We start from the raw sequence: 21151 nt of genomic DNA, 5'->3' as shown, positions 1-21151 counted from the left end.
ATGCTGGTCCTGAGTAAGCAATCCAAAGCTCTCATGTAGTATAAGCAGTGTATCGAAAATAAACTATCCACAAATTTTTGTTTCAAATTATGATAAAAAACGATATTTTATTCAAACTAAAAATTGATCCTTCATTGTACGAGGTTGAACTTGAGCGTAATGAAAACCGGATGAAACTCAAGTTATTCCTTCACGAATTTCCGAACTTTAGATCGAACGCTCTTCGTCAAGTTCCGGACAAGTGTTGCATCGCATTTTTTTGACGCCTTGAGCCCAAACTCCTGCATGTTCCCAGCTGCCTTAGCAGTCTTCTTGAAGACCCTCTTCACGATTGCTCAGTAACGTTCGATAGGTCGAAGCTGAGGGCAATTTGGTGAATTGATATTTTTCTCAACGAAATGTATACCCTTTTCCGCAAGCCAATTGAGAGTGGTTTTTGCATAGCGAGTCGATGCTAAATCCGGCCAAAACAGTGGAGGTGTACTATGCTTCTTATATAAAGGCAGCAATCTCTTCTGGAGACACTCAGATCGATAGATTTCTGCATTTATAGTTCCGGTAGTGTAAAAAATAATTGATTTCAAACCACAGGAACATATTGCTTGCCATACCAGTGCCATTCGACCGAATTTCACCACTTGAATCGACCTGTCCGCATCGCTCACATCCTCCCCAACGACGACAGTAAAATATTGTGAACCTGGAAGGGTTTTTGAGTCCTCCTTTACATAAGTCTCATCGTCAATCAAAACGCATGCATCCGGACACTGCAAAAGACGCGAATACAATTTCCGGGCCCTTGTTGCTGCTCGCTTCTTCTGTTCTACACTTTGTTCCGAGATTATCTGCTTCTTGTAGGTCTTCAGGTGATTTCGTCTCTTGATATGCTGGATCATTCCGACACTCGTTCCTGCTTTTTTGGCTAAATCACGTATTGACATTGATTTGGTCTTCATGATTAGAGAGACCACTTTCTGGTCCAGTTTCAGGTTGGAAGAACCGGGTTTTCTGCCTCTTCCTGGTAGCTCATCCAAAGAGTAGTGTTCCCCAAACTTAGCAATGGTGGTTTTAACACTGGCAGGATGAATTCCAAACCGCTTCGCCAATTTTCGCATAGTAGTACCCTTCTCACCTAGCCATGTGTCCAGAACCTTAATTATCACTTCCTTTTCAATACGCGACATTTTGAAAACGCAGAATTTCAACCGCACAAACAAGTAAACAAACGAAAGCCTACAGCCAAACGCACGGCATGCTGTGATCTGAGCATAAAAAACCATCACAAATCGTGCGTACAACACAAATGTATGAGGATAGCTTATTTTCCATACACTCCTTAGCTTTAGATCAATTATTTATCCCTTGTGATCAATTTCCGAAATGTCAATAACATCTTTAAGGCCATCGTCCAAGTACCATGCGCGCGGGTGGTTTTAGGAAATTTTCGATGGAAATTTTGAAAAATTGCCAAAACCAAAAACATACAGACCTTTGAAATACTTTTATCTATCTACAGGGTGAAAATGGCTGTAAAATTCGGAGTATTTCCCGAGCCTTATCAAAAATAGCTCTGAAAGCTCTGAAAAAAATAATGCGATGACATATTTTTTTTTCAAATAAACCTTATGATGGATACAAAGATTACATTCGGACACATTTTTGGAAAACCTTTTCACGATTTTCATAGAAAATCCACGAATTTCAAAAATTTCCACGAAATCGGTTATATGAAGTTCGTTGATTTTCCATGAACAGCGTGAAAAAGTTTTCCAAAAATGTTTCCGAATGTGATCCTTGTTGCCAGCATAAGGTTTTTTTGAAAAAAAATTTCAATTTTCAGTGCTAATTTTTTCAGTGCTATTTTTTATAAGACTCGAAAAATCCCCCGAATTTTCCAACCATTTTCACCCTGTAGATAGATAAAAGTATTTCAAAGGTCTGTATGTTTTTGGTTTTGTCAAATTTTTCAAAATTTTCATCGAAAATTTCCTAAAACCACCCGCGCGCATGGTACTTGGACGATGGCCTTAAGGTCGGATATTAAAATTCACCGGCTCAAGTGGCACGTCCTCCTGTGAATATTAGAACATTCGTATTTTACCACGTTTTCTTTCTTATCATCCACCTGATGATCGAGTTAAATAGAGTAAGCCGCATTAAAGATCTAGGGCCGAGTGTCCTATACCATGTGTGTGTGTGTGTGTGTGTGTGTGTGTGTGTGTGTGTGTGTGTGTGTGTGTGTGTGCCAAGTAATGTCACTCAATTTTCTCAGAGATGGCTGAACCGATTTACACTAACTTGGATTCAAATTAAAGGTCTTGAGGTCCCATACAAAGTTCTTGAGTTTCATATGGATCTGACTTCCGGTTCCGGAATTACAAGGCAATATGTGAAAATTTATGAAAAAATATGCAATCAATTTTCTCGGAAATTTCTTGACCAATTTTCACAAATTAAGAAGCAAATAAAAGGTCTTGAAATTCTTTAAAAAGTCCCCGAAAAGTTGATCCAAATTCGACTTCCGATTCCGGTGTTGCAGTGCGATTAGTAAAAATTTTCAATTTCATGAGTATTTTTCCGCTAGCTATGGCGAAACGAGGTGCATATTTTTATAAAACTTACTGCTAACACATGTATCAATAAGTCCCGAGACTAACAATGGAAACAACATTTTTTTTGCAATTTTTTTTTAATTCATCAACATAATCACCTTTTAGGGTGAAACAATGGTTCCAACGTTTTTCCAATTTTTCAATACCATGTTTATAAAAAAATTTATCTTTCGCTTCAAAATAAGCTTCAGTTTCAGCGATGACCTCCTCATTTGAGCCAAATCTTTTTCTCTGGAGCATTTTTTTAAGATCAGCAAAGAGCCAGTAGTCACTGGGGGCTAAATCTGGCGAGTATGGGGGGTGGGGAAGCAGATCAAAGCCCAATTCGTTCAATTTCGCTATTGTTTTCATCGACTAGTGGCAGGGTGCATTGTCTTGATGAAAAAGAATTTTTTTTCTCTGCATGTGCGGTCGTTTTTTTTTTGCGATTTCCTCCTTCAAACGCACCAGTAAGTCAATATAATAATCACTGTTTATCGATTTACCTTTTTCGAGGTAGTCAATGAAAATCACGCCACGCGTATCCCAAAAAACTGACGCCATGATTTTGCCAGATGACTGCTGCGTTTTCGGACGCTTCGGACGGCTTTCACCAGCTGTGCGCCACTCAGATGACTGCCGCTTCGACTCTGGAGTGTAGTGATGTATCCATGTTTCGTCCATGGTCACGTAACGACGCAAGAAATCTTTTTTGTTGCGAGTAAATAGCGATAAACTGCTTTCTGAATCATCGACTCGTTGCTGTTTTTGTTCCATCGAAAGCAATTGCGGCACCCACTTGGAAAAACCTTTTTTCATGCTCAATTTTTCATGAAGGATAGTAAATACACTTCCATATGATATCTGTGTCATCTCAGCAATCTCACGGAGCTTCACTTTACGATCTTTCATTATAATTTTTGTCACTTCACTCACATTTTCCGGTGTAACGGCTTCCAAAGGTCTACCCGAGCGTTCCGCGTCATTTGTGTCGGTACGACCACGTTTAAACTCGGCGAACCACCGACAAATCGTTGCTTTTGATGGACAAGAGTCCGGATAACATTTTTCAATCCATTGTTTCGCTTGCACGGTGTTTTTACCCATTAAAAAACAATGTTTTATCAAAACACGAAACTCGGTTTTTTCCATTTTTTTAAACAAACTACAAAACGACTTTACTCCAACCTCGATAACTCAGCTGTTTCTGGTCGGATCGACTTAAAATTTTGACCCGTTTCAAGCAAAGGTTAGTACTCTAGAAAGACGTGGTTACTGGTTTACTACGAGCGCCATCTCTGCTTTAGTCTCGGGACTTATTGATCCATGTGTTAAATTGATCTAGTTGACGGATCTTATTAGTTAGTGAATTTATAAAACTACTTTGAAACTACTAGTCCCCGGTTTCCGCTTCCGAAAGCACCGATAAGAGTGAAGAAAATCTCCAAAAACGGAACTCCCGTCCCGTCGGCTTTGCCATTCACAGCGTGCTTTGTTCAATTTCGTATAGCGTGCAGGGTTGCCACATTAAAATTTATATTTTTCAGGTGAAAAATATGTAAATTTCTAATCCTTTTATTCAATTTGTACCTACTTGTTAGTGTTATAACAAGATCATGATAACGATGCTTTTCAATAAAAGTGCACTTATTGGCTATGTTCTATATAATTCGATACAGTTCATCAAGCTGAGCAATGTCTGTGTGTGTATGTTTCAAATAATGTCACTCATAAGAAAAATCTCGTAGTCCTGTAGGTAGCTATTGAATTTCACACCGTCATTTAGAGCGACGAAGGGTAAAATTCTTCTAGATTTGGCTTAAAACTGATTCAATTCGTAGGCTATATTAGTTACTTACTAAACGAACCGGCTTTGGCTATGCTGGTTCCAAGTTCCTGGTTCCAAAAGTACCATAAGTAGTGGTCAAAACGTTGAATACGAGGCTCACTTTATTCTTTTAGATCGATTAGAGATTTGATCGATTTCCACAAACAGACTCAAATAAAAGTTCCTACAGTCTCATAGGTTGCTGTTCAATTTCATCCGGGTCCGATTTCCGGTTCCAGAACCATTTAGTGCGACGATGCAAAATAAAGAAAAATTCTTATCAACATGACATAACTGTTTAGAATTTGAAAAGGTTATGTTAGTGTTATGTTATGTTAGTTTATACCGAAAGAAAGTTTCTTATTTTATTCAAGATTGAAAAAAAATTCTTCACAAAATCTTCTGGTGATATTTTTGAAAATATAAGTAATATGAGAAAGACATCATTACACCACTAGGTGGATTAAAACAGGTTTTTCTTTTTGTTTATGGTGCGTATCACCTAGTAATTCTGGAACCGGTGGTCTATGGGACCTGAAGACCTTTCATTTGTGAAAATTCGTTCAGCCAGCTCTAAGAAAATCGAGTAATATCACATTTGTCACATACACACAGGCATTTTGTGATCTCGACGAACTGAGTTGAATGATGTATGACACTCGGCTCTCCGTTCAAAAGTATGTTTTACAGTAATTGCACAACTCTTCTCTATGAGAAATGCAAATTGCAGATGAATTGCTAACAGATTTCCGCAATTCAAACCACTTTAACATTTATATTAAATCATGTCAACACATAAATGGCAAGATTCCAAATCTTCTCGAAGTAGAACAGAACAATTATGTTTTTTGAGAAAAGGCAATAACCGTTTTAAAGGCACTCCTGCACATGAAATTCCTGCTTCACGGTTCCGTTCATGATGTAAATGGCGCTAATCAAGCCACCAGAACAGAATAACAGAATAGAACAGAAATTGAGGTCAGCTCATGTGTAAGGTGCACAATAATTTTAGATCACTGTCCTCCCCACCAAAGTTTTTACCATATGATTGATTTAAACTAGTAAACTGTGGAAATTTCATTCAAATTCAGACCGCTTCGTTCCATCAATTGGATTCGTCCGATTTGGCACGCAACACTCGGTGGTGGTAACGAAGAACCGGTCATGAGGCCAGAAGTAATGTTTTCAAATCCCTTTTGACACGGTCTCGTGCAAATGCGTGCAGCTCGAGACCTGCTGGCTTTTCTGGGTTCATGAACTTCATATTTTCTTTGAAATTTAATCCGCAAACTATGCCACGGTTAAAGAAAAACCCAAGTTGAATTATTAACCACAAGTTAATCGAAAGAGTAAGTAAACAATAAGAGGTGATGGATAGGAGAAAACTCATCACATCGTCACATCTTTTCGAGCAGACAGGTATCTTGAAGAAGACCCCGACCGACCCTGCCGGTGGCTGTAGGTCACCTGAACAGACTAGGGCTAGCGATCTTCGTGTTCGTACAAGATGTAAATCCTTTTTTGTTTTTTTACTGAGAGCGAGAAGCGGAAATGTCGTGTCCCAAATGCGGATAGAAAACTCTCCCGGTGTAGGAGGGTTACTACCGAAAACTATCCATGTGCTTCTCGTGGGTTGAATCTACTACTCGCATTTTTCATATAATAGTTGTTACAGTTAATTTAGTAACTTAAGGTTCATGAGGGGTTTGTGTTAAGCGTGCACGAAACACTCTGCATTAAAACAGAGACAATAGTAAATTACTCGCTTGAAGAGCGAAACGGTATAGATTATTATTTTGAATACGCCGGCCGGACGGAGGGGAAAAATGACAAATCAGTTTTTGGGTGAACACGCGAGCGAGAGGACGTGAAAAAAAGAAGGCCGGGAAAGTGTGAAGCAAGCGACTGAAAAAACCGTGACCGCGTGTCCCGGGAGTCCCGAGTGAATGACGTCCTGGTCAGCGATCCTTATCGATGGTTTCGATAAAAATCAACGGACTTGGATGTTGACCCGTTCACAGCAAAAATTGGGAGTAATCACCACGCCAACATCCAGAGTTCCCGTGTCAAGCGTTCCCCGAGTGGTTCCGGCGTCGCTGTGTGATCGCACTGCAGCGGTGTAGCAAGCAGTTTTCGCAGGGCCGTTGTGAATCGGATTCCTGTGCGGAGGCGGTAAAATCCGAAGTGGTGAAGAATCAGTGAGGGGTCAGCGTTTCCCCTGGAAGTGCAATCGTCGCATTATCGTGGATAGCACGAGGGTATCCGGAGAGCCGATTCCGAGGTTTGGCGCTGGAGTCGACAGGCAGAACCAGAAGAAGAAACAGGACGGAAACGACTCCCACTTCGCACGAGGATCACCCGGGAAAGCTACCTGAGGAATTTCGCTGCTGCGGCAAATCTGAACTTCATGGGAAACAGAACGGACAGCGAGACCGCCGAGAAAGACGTGATTTTTGGCAACGTGACGACAACCCAAATGGTGAGTGCACTGCTTTATCTTTGTTATTACCTCTCTTTTAAATGAACCGTCATTATTGTTGATTGGTGGGTTATTATGGCTTTGGGCTGAGAGACTAATGTCCTCCCAACAGGGACCAATGTTTTATAACACTGGCGCCCAACTAAAAATCCCACACGAAAATTTTTTGATTTGTGTATTTGAGCCAAAATTTGTTAGTTTAACGTTCAAGTAAGATTTGTGATATTTTAAGATTTGGTTTGGTTCCGTGATAGTTAATATACATAAGTAGAATGGATTTCACTCATTTGAATGATGAAGAAATCTACTATGAAATGGCATTACGCCACATGGTTAATCTGGGTGCAATGACCCATCGAGTGAAAGTACAACGATTGAATTCAACCGCACATGAAGGATACCGAGAGAATACCTAGCCTTCACAGGCCTGCCGTTTGGTCAGATCGGGAGAAACTGACAGTCGTTTAAACAGCTATGAGTTACACCAGCTACAAAGTTTCACGAAAACACGAGATCGGAAGAAACTACCCATTCCTGGATTGGTGTCGACGTCATGCAAGATCCAGAGCAGTCAGGATTCGTAAATCGGGTAGACAGTTGTAATAGGGGTCGTTATGACAATCCGTACAAAAGTAACGCGATTCTGGGCGCGGTAAAACCCTTGCATTGGGCTCATAACGATCGAGGGACTAAATACCCCTTTTCCTCTACGACAGTCAACCATTTGTTACAAACCAAAAAAGCTATCACAAATACATTGTTTAGTTATATCTTCATTGTTAATTCAAACCTATTTAGCACTAAAATAGGTTAAGAGTTTATTGAATGTTCTGCCGTTACAACAGGACTTTCGTGTTTGGTGCATAAGGACTTACCCGGAGACTGATAGCCATAAGTTAGTTGGCGGTAATCGCGAATTAGCCAGAATTCGCTGGCGTTATTGTATAGATTTGTGGATTTGTGTCATTTAGTTTTGTGAAGCTTGTTCCGTACAGGAACATGTTACGAGCGTTGATTGTCTTAAGCATCACGTTCATAATGCGATGTATAGTCTCCGGGGGACTTCTTTGTGATGTTGGCTCATAAATTTCTCATGATTCGAGCTTTCGCCGATTCATGAGAAATTTTTCTGTAACGGCAATGTTGTGTTACAGTTAATTTAGTAACTTAAGGTTCATGAGGGGTTTGTGTTAAGCGTGCACGAAACACTCTGCATTAAAACAGAGACAATAGTAAATTACTCGCTTGAAGAGCGAAACGGTATAGATTATTATTTTGAATACGCCGGCCGGACGGAGGGGAAAAATGACAAATCAGTTTTTGGGTGAACACGCGAGCGAGAGGACGTGAAAAAAAGAAGGCCGGGAAAGTGTGAAGCAAGCGACTGAAAAAACCGTGACCGCGTGTCCCGGGAGTCCCGAGTGAATGACGTCCTGGTCAGCGATCCTTATCGATGGTTTCGATAAAAATCAACGGACTTGGATGTTGACCCGTTCACAGCAAAAATTGGGAGTAATCACCACGCCAACATCCAGAGTTCCCGTGTCAAGCGTTCCCCGAGTGGTTCCGGCGTCGCTGTGTGATCGCACTGCAGCGGTGTAGCAAGCAGTTTTCGCAGGGCCGTTGTGAATCGGATTCCTGTGCGGAGGCGGTAAAATCCGAAGTGGTGAAGAATCAGTGAGGGGTCAGCGTTTCCCCTGGAAGTGCAATCGTCGCATTATCGTGGATAGCACGAGGGTATCCGGAGAGCCGATTCCGAGGTTTGGCGCTGGAGTCGACAGGCAGAACCAGAAGAAGAAACAGGACGGAAACGACTCCCACTTCGCACGAGGATCACCCGGGAAAGCTACCTGAGGAATTTCGCTGCTGCGGCAAATCTGAACTTCATGGGAAACAGAACGGACAGCGAGACCGCCGAGAAAGACGTGATTTTTGGCAACGTGACGACAACCCAAATGGTGAGTGCACTGCTTTATCTTTGTTATTACCTCTCTTTTAAATGAACCGTCATTATTGTTGATTGGTGGGTTATTATGGCTTTGGGCTGAGAGACTAATGTCCTCTCACACTGACCAAATGTTTTATAACATAGTTTTTAAATGAATATTTCTTGATAGAATATCACCAAACATAACACAGTTCATAACACAGGACATAGGAGAAATAAACTGCTCTGCTCATTCGATGTCCGTTTTTTTTATCCATGAACAGATGTCATCTTCTTTCTTCTCCTTCTTTGCCTGTAACAAGAGGAAAGCAGTTGGGTTAAGCAGACGGTGGCATCTAGGCGGTGGAAGGTAGGAAGTTGGGAAAAAACAAGGGTTCATAACAACACTTAACCAAATCAGAAGCATAGCAATATAGATATGAATATTGCATCGTATTTGACCCTGATCCTTGTTGTTGGTTCGCAATAGGTGATGCTCATCCGGAGACCATTCACTAATGGGTGTACGTTAGACTGGTTCAATTCTGTAGTATTCGCTTCGAAAGCCATTCTTTTTGGTTCCTGTTGAGCCTAAAAATTTATCAGAATTTATCAGACAAATATCGATGCACAAGGCAAAATGTTTAGCTTTTAATTTTGAAGATTTCATGCAAACTTCAAAAAATGAATCACCATTGTTATCGAAACTCATATTCAAACAGGACAAAAACACACGTGAGAATGAATGGGTGTGGACGTGTCTTTTGAAAGGAGAGCAGGTTAGCACTCCCCTTGACAAGGATGGAACATATTCAGGGTCGGAGGCACACACAAATGAATGGGTGTTCACTATTCAATAGTATTCTCATGTTATGTATCATTTTTTCCCTCCTTCTGAGTACGGTTACACTACGGTAATCATGGCACTTCAAAAAACGGCTGAAACAAGACAAAACAAAACGCTAAACTGAAATGGCTTGCACCTGTGTGCACGACTATTGCACTAATAAGCTATTTTGTTGAGTTTCCGTTTTCAAAAAGGCTCCGATGAACAATTCCCCATCTGTATGCAGTCGGTATTTATCACCGTGCACTTCTGTAGCACTCGTATGTAGGATCGTCTAAAGTGGATAACAAACCACTCGACAAACGACGATGCAAGTTGGCGGAATGCACAGCCCTGCTGCTGACTGTCTGAGCATCACGGTGTAGAGACCATGCATCGTAATAATGAATGCATAAATAAATAAATAAATAAATATCATGTTTTGAACTATTGCATGCGATAGGACAAGAGTCATCTACAATCTCATTGCTCGATACTCGATCAGTGCAATTATTATGATGTGTGGCAGTACGCATATCTGTTGCAATGTACGTGTGATTGGAATAAAATACTATTTTGGGGTATGTGTTAAAACATAACACATGGAACAATAAGTCCCGAGACTAAAGCAGAGATTGCGCTCGTAGTAAACCAGTAACCACGTCTTTCTAGAGTACTAACCTTTGCTTGAAACGGGTCAAAATTTTAAGTCGATCCGACCAGAAACAGCTGAGTTATCGAGGTTGGAGTAAAATCGTTTTGTAGTTTGTTTAAAAAATGGAAAAAAAAACCTAGTTTCGTGTTTTGATAAAACATTGTTTTTTAATGGATAAAAACACCGTGCAAGCGAAACAATGGATTGAAAAATGTTATCCGGACTCTTGTCCATCAAAAGCCACGATTTGTCGGTGGTTCGCCGAGTTTAAACGTGGTCGTACCGACACAAATGACGCGGAACGCTCGGGTAGACCTGTGGAAGCCGTTACACCGGAAAATGTGAGTGAAGTGACAAAAATTATAATGAAAGATCGTAAAGTGAAGCTCCGTGAGATTGCTGGGATGACACAGATATCATATGGAAGTGTATTTACTATCCTTCATGAAAAATTTAACATGAAAAAGGTTTTTTCCAAGTGGGTGCCGCGCTTGCTTTCGATGGAACAAAAACAGCAACGAGTCGATGATTCAGAAATTGAACGAATCGGGCTTTGATCTGGTTCCCCACACCCCATACTCGCCAGATTTAGCCCCCAGTGACTACTGGCTCTTTGCTGATCTTAAAAAAAAAATGCTCCAGGGAAAAAGATTTGGCTCAAATGAGAAGGTCATCGTTGAAACTGAAGCTTATTTTGAAACGAAAGATAATTTTTTTGATATAAACATGGTATTGAAAAATTGGAAAAACGTTGGAACCATTGTATCACCCTAAAAAGTGATTATGTTGATGAATAAAAAAAAATTTTGCAAAAAAAATGTTGTTTCCATTGTTAGTCTCGGGACTTATTGATCCATGTGTTACAGCAGTCTTGAACTCAAAACTGGCGAGCTATGGATAAACGAAAGAAGGTTGGGAAGTTGAATTTCACTCGGCTTGTGTGCAGTATCACACACTAATTTAGCACTATTTCACCTGTTCAGTTCTGGAGGAATCCGTACTAATTGGCTCAAATGGCACGTTCCCCTAGTTATTTGTAGATTTCGGCCTTCCTTGGCTTCTCATCATTTTCCTGATGGAAAGAGAAGAATTAACAGTAACATGTGAAGTGGGTGAGGTGGAAAAACAGCACAAAACAAAATGAAATAAATTGTTCTGCATCCACGAAAGGATGCTGAACGTTCTGCAGGTACCAAAATGCACACTAATAAGACTTCGAAATAACACTTGAAACCGAACGGATTCATTCACTCCAGGAAGGACGATGAACTTCTCTGACTATTACTCCTTACCATATTGGGTGAGAAACGATAGAAAATCCTTCAATTTTAGCTTACCATACACAGATTCAACCATGTATGGAGAATCAGAAAACCGAAAACGTAGTTGCGTCAATGCGGTACGGTTATATGTCAGATGCCATGAACTTACACATCAAAACAAATTTAATAATACTGGTGACCTCATACGATGTATAATTCTTATCTGTCAAATGACGAAAATTTGTAATGACTTAATGTTAGATTAGATTGAATTTTATTGGTTCTCTACTGTAACTTGCATTCTGCTAGTAGGTACGACTGTATGAATTTAAATGCACCATTTACCAACCAAACAGATGTATGCTTCTGTGGCTCAGTCGATTAACAGTCGTACTTGCGATTCAATGATTCTCGGTTCAAGTCGCGGCGGTTTCAACGAATTTCATGTTTTGGAGTTGTAGACACAATATTAAATGTTCTTTCACGTGAATTTGCGTGAACTGCGACGCTCCATTTATGTGCATCTAATAAGATGTAAAATCACAGGGATTTTTTTTAAGTGTGTACACAATCGCACTTACACAAATCACAAAAATAGTACTCAGCATGTGATGGTTGAGTTTGCAATGTCCCCAGTCAGAGCTCTGACCAGAATTCCACAAAATGATGCTTGGAAAAATGCAATACACATTTGAACATTTTCAGACTCAAATCTGGTAAAAATGCTGTTGTCTGAGCGCAGGTTTGCAAGCTGCACCAGTAGTTGGCATGTTTGACAGCAACCCAAGAACGAATCCTGTGAATTTGTGGTTTTGATAAATCATAAATGGAATGTCCTTATGTCTGAACTTCGAACCAATCTAATCGCGGGGTTTAAAATTCGATTGAGCACATTTTATTATTTTCAATCTTTTTAATATCTATATCTCTGTAAAAGAATGCTAATTTGCATGCATGGTTTAACCCATTACGAAAGTTCTTATTTATGTATTCAGCCTAAAAATGAGAACAGTATAATATTAGATCTAAAATGGTTTTATTGTTTTTTGCCTTTCTCTATAGAAATGTATTAGAATTGCTGGAAAAACCGACTTTCGAACGGAGCCTCGGAGACCCATAGTGTTATATACCATTCGACTCAGTTCGACGAGATCGGAAAATGTCTGTGTGTGTATGTATGTATGTATGTATGTGTGTGTGTGTGTGTGTGTGTGTGTGTGTGTGTGTGTGTGTGTGTGTGTGTGTGTGTGTGTGTGTGTGTGTGTGTGTGTGTGTGTGTGCACTTTTCGAAGATATTTGAACGCGCTCAATTTTCTCAGAGATGGCTGAACCGATTTTAACAAACTTGGGCTCGTTTGAAAGCTACTGTCGAGCCATTGATCAAGTTCGAAGATCAAATGGTTGTGACTTTCGGTTCCAGATATATGATGGAAATAAGTGACGTAACCGACAAAACACATTGATTTTTACCGCTCTTATATATATATATATATATATATATATATATATATATATATATATATATATATATATATATATATATATATATATATATATATATATATATATATATATATATATATATATATATATATATATATATATATAAGGGTGCCAAAATTTTGGGATCAACTCTATTTTCGTAAAGTTCTAGTGCTCAAAAGGTTAAGCACCTCGAAAAAAACCTTCATGCAAAATTTGACCTAAATCGGACATGCTTAAGGGGTGCTGCCCGGTGGTAAAAGTTTGACAATTTTCGATCTTGAAAAAGCACCATAGAGGGGAGTACATGAAATTTCCAAAATCGAAATTTTTTTTTGATGCCGAAACTCTTAAAACTGCATGAAACATCGAAATTTAGTGTCATCTCAAAAAAATTTTTTTTTGAAAAAATCAACTTTCTGGGACTTTCATATTTTTTATAGTCCCAAAAAGTCAACTTTTTCAAAAAAATTTTTTTTCGAGATGACACTAAATCTCGACGTTTCATGCAATTCTAAGCCTTTTGGCATCAAAAATTTTTTTTCGATTTCGAAAATTTCATGTACTCCCCCCTATGGTGATTTTTCAAGATATATGAAAATTCCACTAAGTGGACTAAGAAGGCTTTTTTTAGATTAGCATCACTGATTACAAATAGGCAACGTAAATGTCAAGCACTAGTTTGGAAAAATGATGCTGACTGTGTGACATAAACACTGAAGCATGCTTTTGTGAACTACTCGAATCAATCTGAATCAATTGGTGACAAAATTACTATCCAAAATTATTTAGTAAAAGTATGAAACATATTTTCATGAGACTGTTATGAAAGAAGAGAAAGGCATTATCACACCACTAGGTGGATTAAGAAGGATTTTTTTTTTCAAAATATTCCCCTAGATGATCAATACACAATTTAGCATATCCTTGAACTAATTTTCATAACATTTTTTCCACTCTTCTTGAGGTACCCCCAAGAAGAGTGGAATTTGGAACGCTTCAACAGCTTCTTCAGGAGTATTGAATCGCTCTCCATGCAGTTTATTCTTTACGGAAGGGAACAAATAGAAGTCGTTAGGTGCCAAGTTAGGACTATAAGGCGGGTGGCCCATCAATTCGACGTTTTGAGTGCTCAAATATTCGTGATGAAGAATGATTTTTGCGTCATGCGTGTGTTTTCCTTATTTCACGAAAAACTTTCGGCAAACAAATGGTGGTAGATCAATCAGACGGTCTTACGATCCTCTTAAGGTAAAGGTAGCGATATGACCGTTTATATCGAGAAAACAAGCCAGCATTATCTTTGTAGTGCTTTGAGCGCGAACAACTTTTGTTGAATGTGGTACTTCTTGGAACTGCTGTTTAGTTGCGGGCTCATATGAGTAAATCCATGTTTCGTCACCTGTGTATGTTAGATGTTATACACCAAATTTGAAGCAGCACGATTGATTTTTTTTTTCAGTATTGCTTTGCACCAATCGACACGAGTCTTTTTTGGGCGATTGTCAAATTATCCTACGTGAACAAATTGTTTTCACGACTACGGTAAGTCACATACTCCATTATCCGAGTTTTTACACAGCATCAATGTTTTCTGAAAGAACAACTGATTATGGACGACCTTCCTTGAATTCATCGGCAAGCGAACTACGACTACGAATAAATTCTTTCTAACAGTTTTTTTACAGTCGCCTAGGATGGTGCTATACTGCCAAAAGTCGTACTAAGTTCTTCTATCAACTTACTTTTGGCAGTATAGTACCATCCTATGCGACTGTAAAAAACTGGTAGAACGAATTCAATTCACTCTTGTCTTGATAATCCACGACGAAAATCGCAATAGATCATTGCACGAAATAGTTCACGATTCAATTCTATTTTATTGCTAAGGTAAATTCACTGTAAACAAAATAAAAAATGCTCAAATGATAGGATGTTACGAAGATGGTATTTGGTTAGAAATGTCAAATTTTATGATGGAAACGTAAAATCCACCGTGTTGACAACCCTAAATACATAAATAGAAAAATACGTATAATCCGGGGGTTTTAAGGTAGCGCTTCGCCGTGGTCAGGTCGAAGCGAGACAACTCAATGCTTCCTCTTGCTTTGTCGCCGAAATTTCACCCTAAATTGCAAATTTCTCCAATAAGGAGTGTATCGAAAATAAGCTATCCACATACATTTGTGTTGTACGCATGTATTTGTGATGGTTTTTTATACTCAGATCACAGCGTTTGGCTGTCAGCGTTCGTTTGTTTACTTGTTTGTGCGTTTGAAATTTTGCGTTTTCAAAATGTCGCGTATTGAAAAGGAAGTGATAATTAAGGTTCTGGACACATGGCTAGGTGAGAAGGGTATTAACAGATCGGCTGAAAAGTTCATATCGTTTCTATGAGAGGGCGCCACTAGAATTAAATCCATACCATTTTCAGTTAGTACCAACCTTCAAAAGATACGTGTATAAATTTGACAGCTGTCTGATTATTAGTTTGTGAGATATTGCATTTTGAGTGAAGCTACTTTTGTTATTGTGAAAAAAATGGAAAAAAAGGAATTTCGTGTGTGGATGAAATACTACTTTTTGATGAAAATAAATGCCGCCGATACCAAAAAATGGCTTGATGAGTGTTATCCAGACACTACACCGGGCGAAGCAACAATTCGTAAGTGGTTTGCAAAATTTCGTACTGGTCATATGAGCACCGAAGACGATGAACGCAGTGGACGTCCAAAAGAGGCTGTTACCGATGAAAACGTGAAAAAAATCCACAAAATGATTTTCAATGACCGTAAAGTGAAGTTGATCGAGATAGCTGACACCCTAAAGATATCAAAGGAACGTGTTGGACATATTATTCACGAATATTTGGATATGAGAAAGCTTTGTGCAAAATGGGTGCCGCGTGAGCTCACAATCGATCAAAAACAACAACGAAACACCATGCTGAAATTGAACGAATTGGGCTTCGAATTGCTCCCTCATCCACCGTATTCTCCAGATTTGGCCCCCAGTGACTTTTTCCTGTTCTCAGACCTCAAGAGAATGCTCGCTGGTAAAAAAATTAGAAGCAATGAAGAGGTAATCGCTGAAACGGAGGCCTATTTTGAGGCAAAGGACAAATCGTACTACAAAAATGGTATCGAAAAGTTGGAAGATCGCTATAATCGCTGTATCGCCTCTGATGGCAATTATGTTGAATAATAAAAACGAATTTTGGCAAAAAAATGTGTGTTTCTATTAAACGATACGAACTTCTCAGCCGAACTGTTACTATGCTAAAATTGGCGAAGCGGTTTGGAATTCATCCTGCCAGTGTTGAAACCATCATTGATAAGTTTGGGGAACACTATTCTTTGGATGAGCTACCAGGAAGAGGCAGAAAACCCGGTTCTTCCAACCCGAAACTGGACCAGAAAGTGGTATCTCTAATCATGAAGAACAAATCAATGTCAATACGTGATTTAGCCAAAAAAAGCAGGAACGAGTGTCGGAATGATCTAGCATATCAAGAGGCGAAATCACATGAAGACCTACAAGAAGCAGAAAATCTCGGAACAAAGTGTATAACAAAAGAAGCGAGCAGCAACAAGGGCCCGAAACTTGTATTTGCGTCTTTTGCAGTGTGCGTTTTGAAGGACGATGAGACTTATGTAAAGGAGGACCCTCAGTTGGATAAACGTATACTGAAGGCCTTCGAGCAAAAGAAGGAGGTTTCAGTTCGGGATGTGGCCAAAAAAGTGGGCACTTCGAAGTCAAATGTTCTTCGTGCTAAAGAACGTTTGAATCTTCGAACCTATAAGAAGCAGAAACAACCAAAACGTAGCCCGAAACAAGAAGCATCGATCAGGCCGAGGGTTCGAAAGCTGATTCTTGCTGGAAATTTGAACTGCATAATCATAGACGACGAAACCTACGTGAAACTCGATTACAAATCCTTGCCGGGACCACAATATTATACAAGTGTTAAACCAGTCCGAGACAGCGATTGAAGTCGAAAAATTTGGTAAGAAAGCTATGGTCTGGCAAACAATTTGTAGCTGCAGTAAGATTTCGAAACCCTTCATCACCACTGCTTCAATGAACAGCGAAATATACATCGAGGAATGTTTACAAAAACGACTTCTATCCATGATTCAAAGCTACAAGGATCCTGTTGTCTGCTGGCCAGATCTTGCTTCTTGCCACTACTCGAAATCAACGGTAGGATGGTATACTACCAAAAACGTCACTTTTGTCCCAAAAGACATGAATCCACCAAATTGCCCACAACTTCGACCAATTGAGGAATTTTGGGCACTAACGAAAGCACATCTTAGGAAACATGTCTCGGACAGCCGAAACCATTCAACAGTTCGAAAAAGATTGGAGAAAATGTCAAAACTTGTCGCCAAGAAGTCTGTACGGAATTTAATGAGGAACGTTCGCAAGTAGGTGCGCCAGCTAGCCTACAATGGCTAAGTAGCAAATGTTGAGAATAATATTCTGTTGTTGTAGTCCAATATTATCAGTATATGGAATAAAATTTGAATATCTAACACTTGTGAATTATTTACAGCGAAATCAAAGTGCGTCCATACTTTCTGGGACAGTCTTTAAAAATACATATTAAAAAAAGTGTTGATTTAAGGCAGTGTACGAGAAAAAAGACTTCAGCGTAGTACAACACATTTCAATAGGATTTGTCTCATTTTGACTTTGTCCTTTTTCAAGAGACAGTCTAGATCGATTTTGGAAAAGTAGACTACGTAAAGTGGCTTTTGGTGATAAATTCTGCATGGCCAGAATGTTTCATTAAAATCTGAAAGAGTGCTGCTAAATCCGAACATGACACATCGCAAAATTTGTTGAAACTGAAATCTCTGAGATCTAGCCCAAGGATGACCTATTTGTCACTTACCCACTTCATCGGAGAATGTACATGTACTTAATTGAGTTCCCACTGAAGCATAAGTAATAAGCAGCATCTTGACAACATTCCATATAGGTTCACGGTTCATTACTCGGTAGCTACGATGCAAAGGGCTCGTTCTGTTCCTGTTCCCCCCCGGTGTTGTGAGCAGTGAATGCGATAAATCATGTTAAAACTCATATCCCGCTGGACAAAGTTCGTCAGATTACACATTAAATAAATTATTCATGAGCAGATCTAATTCTAACAACTTTTTCACGTAATAATTTTTTTTTCGTTCTCTCTTCAACGAATTATAGGTTATAGTGTCCCCAGTACTGGCCGGACTAGCTGTCGCCATCGGAGTTCCCATTTTGCTATTCTACGTGTACGGAGTAGTACCCGTTTCCCTGTGCCGCGCTGGCTGTGGCGAGGGAACAAAGTTTGAGTTTGACGAAGAAGAGGACAACGGTTCACGAAATCATGGTGAGTCTATGCGGAGCTCTCGTTTACCTGTCAGCTGATTGATTTTTCCTCCCCGCTTTGCAGATGCAACCAGTGTGGACGCTGTGTCCCGAATCGGAGCCACCAGTATAGGCGAGGTTAGCCTTAGTGTGGCCAGTGGCAGCCATCTGGGAGTGAGCAGTCAGCATTCCAATTTCGGCGTAACGACAAATCCTTCCACCCGAGAATCGACAACCGCCCTTGCGGGTAGTATAACTGGGTAGGTAACGGTGCTTTTATCGGTTGAGACTAAATGGTACAAGCTGGCACATTCTATTGCAGCCATCGTCTGGAAGTACAGGCTGACATAAGCACTTCGGAAACGGCATCCGCTGTAACGTGTGTTAGTGAAAAATCCGGAAACACACTGAACGACACCGCCTCGACAAAAGCCCTGGCAGGGTCCATTCTCAGCTATCGGGCTCACCAGATGACAACGGATTCGGCGTGTTTCAGTGCATCCGAAGATGGGGCCTCGGAACGGGTACGGTTCGATAACACAGTTTGTTACGTGATCGACGGACGTAGCGTTGATGGTGGCAACAAAAAAGACTCCTGTGATATCTGGTACACAGTCCCGTTGGATCAGGTAAGCCGTAATGAATGTGTTAAGTGTTAGAAACCGATTTATCATTCCGTAAATTGCTTGTGTTCAGGACACAGCAGCGGACAAGGCAAGTCTGGGCAGTGGGCGGTCGTTCCGCAGTTCGGAACGGTCATTTAGGGACGATTTCGATTCGACCAGTCTTTCCTCATCGCACAACACTACCAGTACCAGTCATCATAGTCACAGTGCCGTCGGTACTAATCCAGCGGGAGCTACCAGCACTACGGGAAACACGGTCGCTCCGGCCACCAAGCATCAACGAATCAACGCATTTGGCACACGTATTCCGAAGTTGGGATCGGTGGTACATCAGCACAGGACTCTTTCGATGGAAAGTAACTCAGGTTCGTATAATATTCCGGAAAACGTAAGTCTTGAGCAGGAACTAGAGGAACAGGATCAGCAGCAGCAGCAGCAGCAACAGCAGCAACCTTCTTCCTCGGCAACACCGGCGCCCAAGCCACAACCACCGATAGCAAACCTAGAACAACAAACATCACCGAAGCTGGATGAAATAAGGCGAGAACCTAAATCGAGAACCCATATTCTAAGGAATCTATTTTTCGCACAAACCGGACCTGCTGTTGGTCATGGAGACCCTCAACAGGGAGATTTTACTCAAACATAATAAGTAAAAGCAACGTTGCGTGAAACAATGCAACGCCGATGAGTTGGCCATTTGTAGGTTATGCTAGCTTCATGTACCCTAGCTAGTTTTTAACCATTTCCTCATATATGTATGTTCATACTGCGACTGGCGACTGCGTACTACAAGTACAATCAAATCAACGTCAACGCTCATGCGAACACAAGTACCAAAAATTAGCCACTTAGATTCTTGTCCATATCGACGTTCATTTTTGTGTTCAGAATTTCAATTTTTCATGGTCAAAATTGTTCGCATGTGACTGAAGTAAGTGTGTTTCTGAAACTCATCGCCACATTTTAGAAGTAACTGAAAAATACATAACATATTGGAGACGATCCGATAATCAGTAGAAAGGGGAGTTCATTGCAAATGGCAATGTGATTATACGCTGACAACAAACGAGTTAGTATACTTACAAAACAGAACTTGTATTTATGATGGCAACTGATAACATTTACAAAAAAAAATTAGAAGCAGACATTAGTTATCGAAAAAAAAACGTTTAATAAATAAGACTGCTAGTAGACAACAAAACAAACAAAAAAAAACAAAAGGATATAAAACGTACAAGCACCAGGACGTGCACTGGTTGATATGAATTTACGTTACGAAGTAATGATCCGAAATAAATGAATTTGTACGTAATTTCTATGATAACAGAAGACAGAACTAACTTCTCAAATGTATACCCTCGTAGGCCAAAAATACATGAAAAGAAGAAACTAGTGTATTTTCTATACCGCATGCAAGCAAATCCAACATAACTGATGCATTATTCCTAATGAGGACTTGAATCGAAAACTAAAGGAAAGCTCCTCCTCATTTATTCAATAGCTTAAAATGGAACGTAGCAAAATATTGTTAAAGCGCGCTCTGAAGTGCACATATTTGTTGGAATCAAAGCATGTTGAATGCTGAAATTTACCGAGAATAAGATAATGAGTTTAACTTTGTACGTTTGTTTTTTTATTTTCCTTTTTATACTTCTCCGATATCGGATGAGGAATGTTGACAACCGAACAGTGAACACAGACTGGGACAGACTTTGGAACCCCAAATTAAATGAATTCATAAGTGATATAATAATACAAGCATGCTCTTGGATTGATTTGTGGTCTATGATAACAATGATGATGACAGTCCCTTCAGCGTTAATGTTTTGTCTGCCGGTGTATTCGAATCCTTGGCTAAACGAAAAAAAAGGGTTGTGTCTAAAAGTAAGCTTTCAACATAATACATCGTTATTGATGGCGTTATCATTGTCAAATCCATATCAGCTCTTTTTCAAAGAAGGGCGAATCTAACATTGACAGCAAATGGAGAAAAATATCGATGGATGTTTCGACTTTGGTTTCCATTCCTGTTCAGAAATTCACCCTTATTCTGAATAACGTCGTATCGTTTTTTTCCCTCGTATTTCATTTGTATTCCCCATAACGCTAGCAAAATC

At 39.8% G+C, this 21151-nt stretch overlaps 1 protein-coding gene and 1 non-coding gene across 6 annotated transcripts in view; both read left to right on the top strand.

Moving 5' to 3' along the window:
• The window catches only part of LOC131434774 (E3 ubiquitin-protein ligase RNF19B-like), a 120074-nt gene extending 99265 nt beyond the window's left edge, over positions 1 to 20809 (top strand). For all 5 annotated transcript variants that reach the window (XM_058601907.1, XM_058601897.1, XM_058601925.1 and 2 more), the window contains exons 6-9: positions 18262 to 18427; positions 18491 to 18665; positions 18728 to 19034; positions 19102 to 20809. In XM_058601907.1, coding sequence (XP_058457890.1) covers positions 18262 to 18427; positions 18491 to 18665; positions 18728 to 19034; positions 19102 to 19680 — 1227 coding nt within the window. In that variant the 3' untranslated portion in view covers positions 19681 to 20809. The remainder of the gene's footprint in view (positions 1 to 18261; positions 18428 to 18490; positions 18666 to 18727; positions 19035 to 19101) is intronic.
• Positions 9583 to 9711, top strand: LOC131426705 (U6atac minor spliceosomal RNA). The gene has a single exon (XR_009229140.1). It is a non-coding gene; the product is annotated as a U6atac minor spliceosomal RNA (small nuclear RNA).
• Positions 20810 to 21151: the final 342 nt, after the last annotated feature.

The sequence above is a fragment of the Malaya genurostris genome, chromosome 1 (assembly GCF_030247185.1).
Source record: "Malaya genurostris strain Urasoe2022 chromosome 1, Malgen_1.1, whole genome shotgun sequence".
Taxonomy (NCBI): domain Eukaryota; kingdom Metazoa; phylum Arthropoda; class Insecta; order Diptera; family Culicidae; genus Malaya; species Malaya genurostris.
This window is presented reverse-complemented; position numbering and strand designations above follow the sequence as displayed.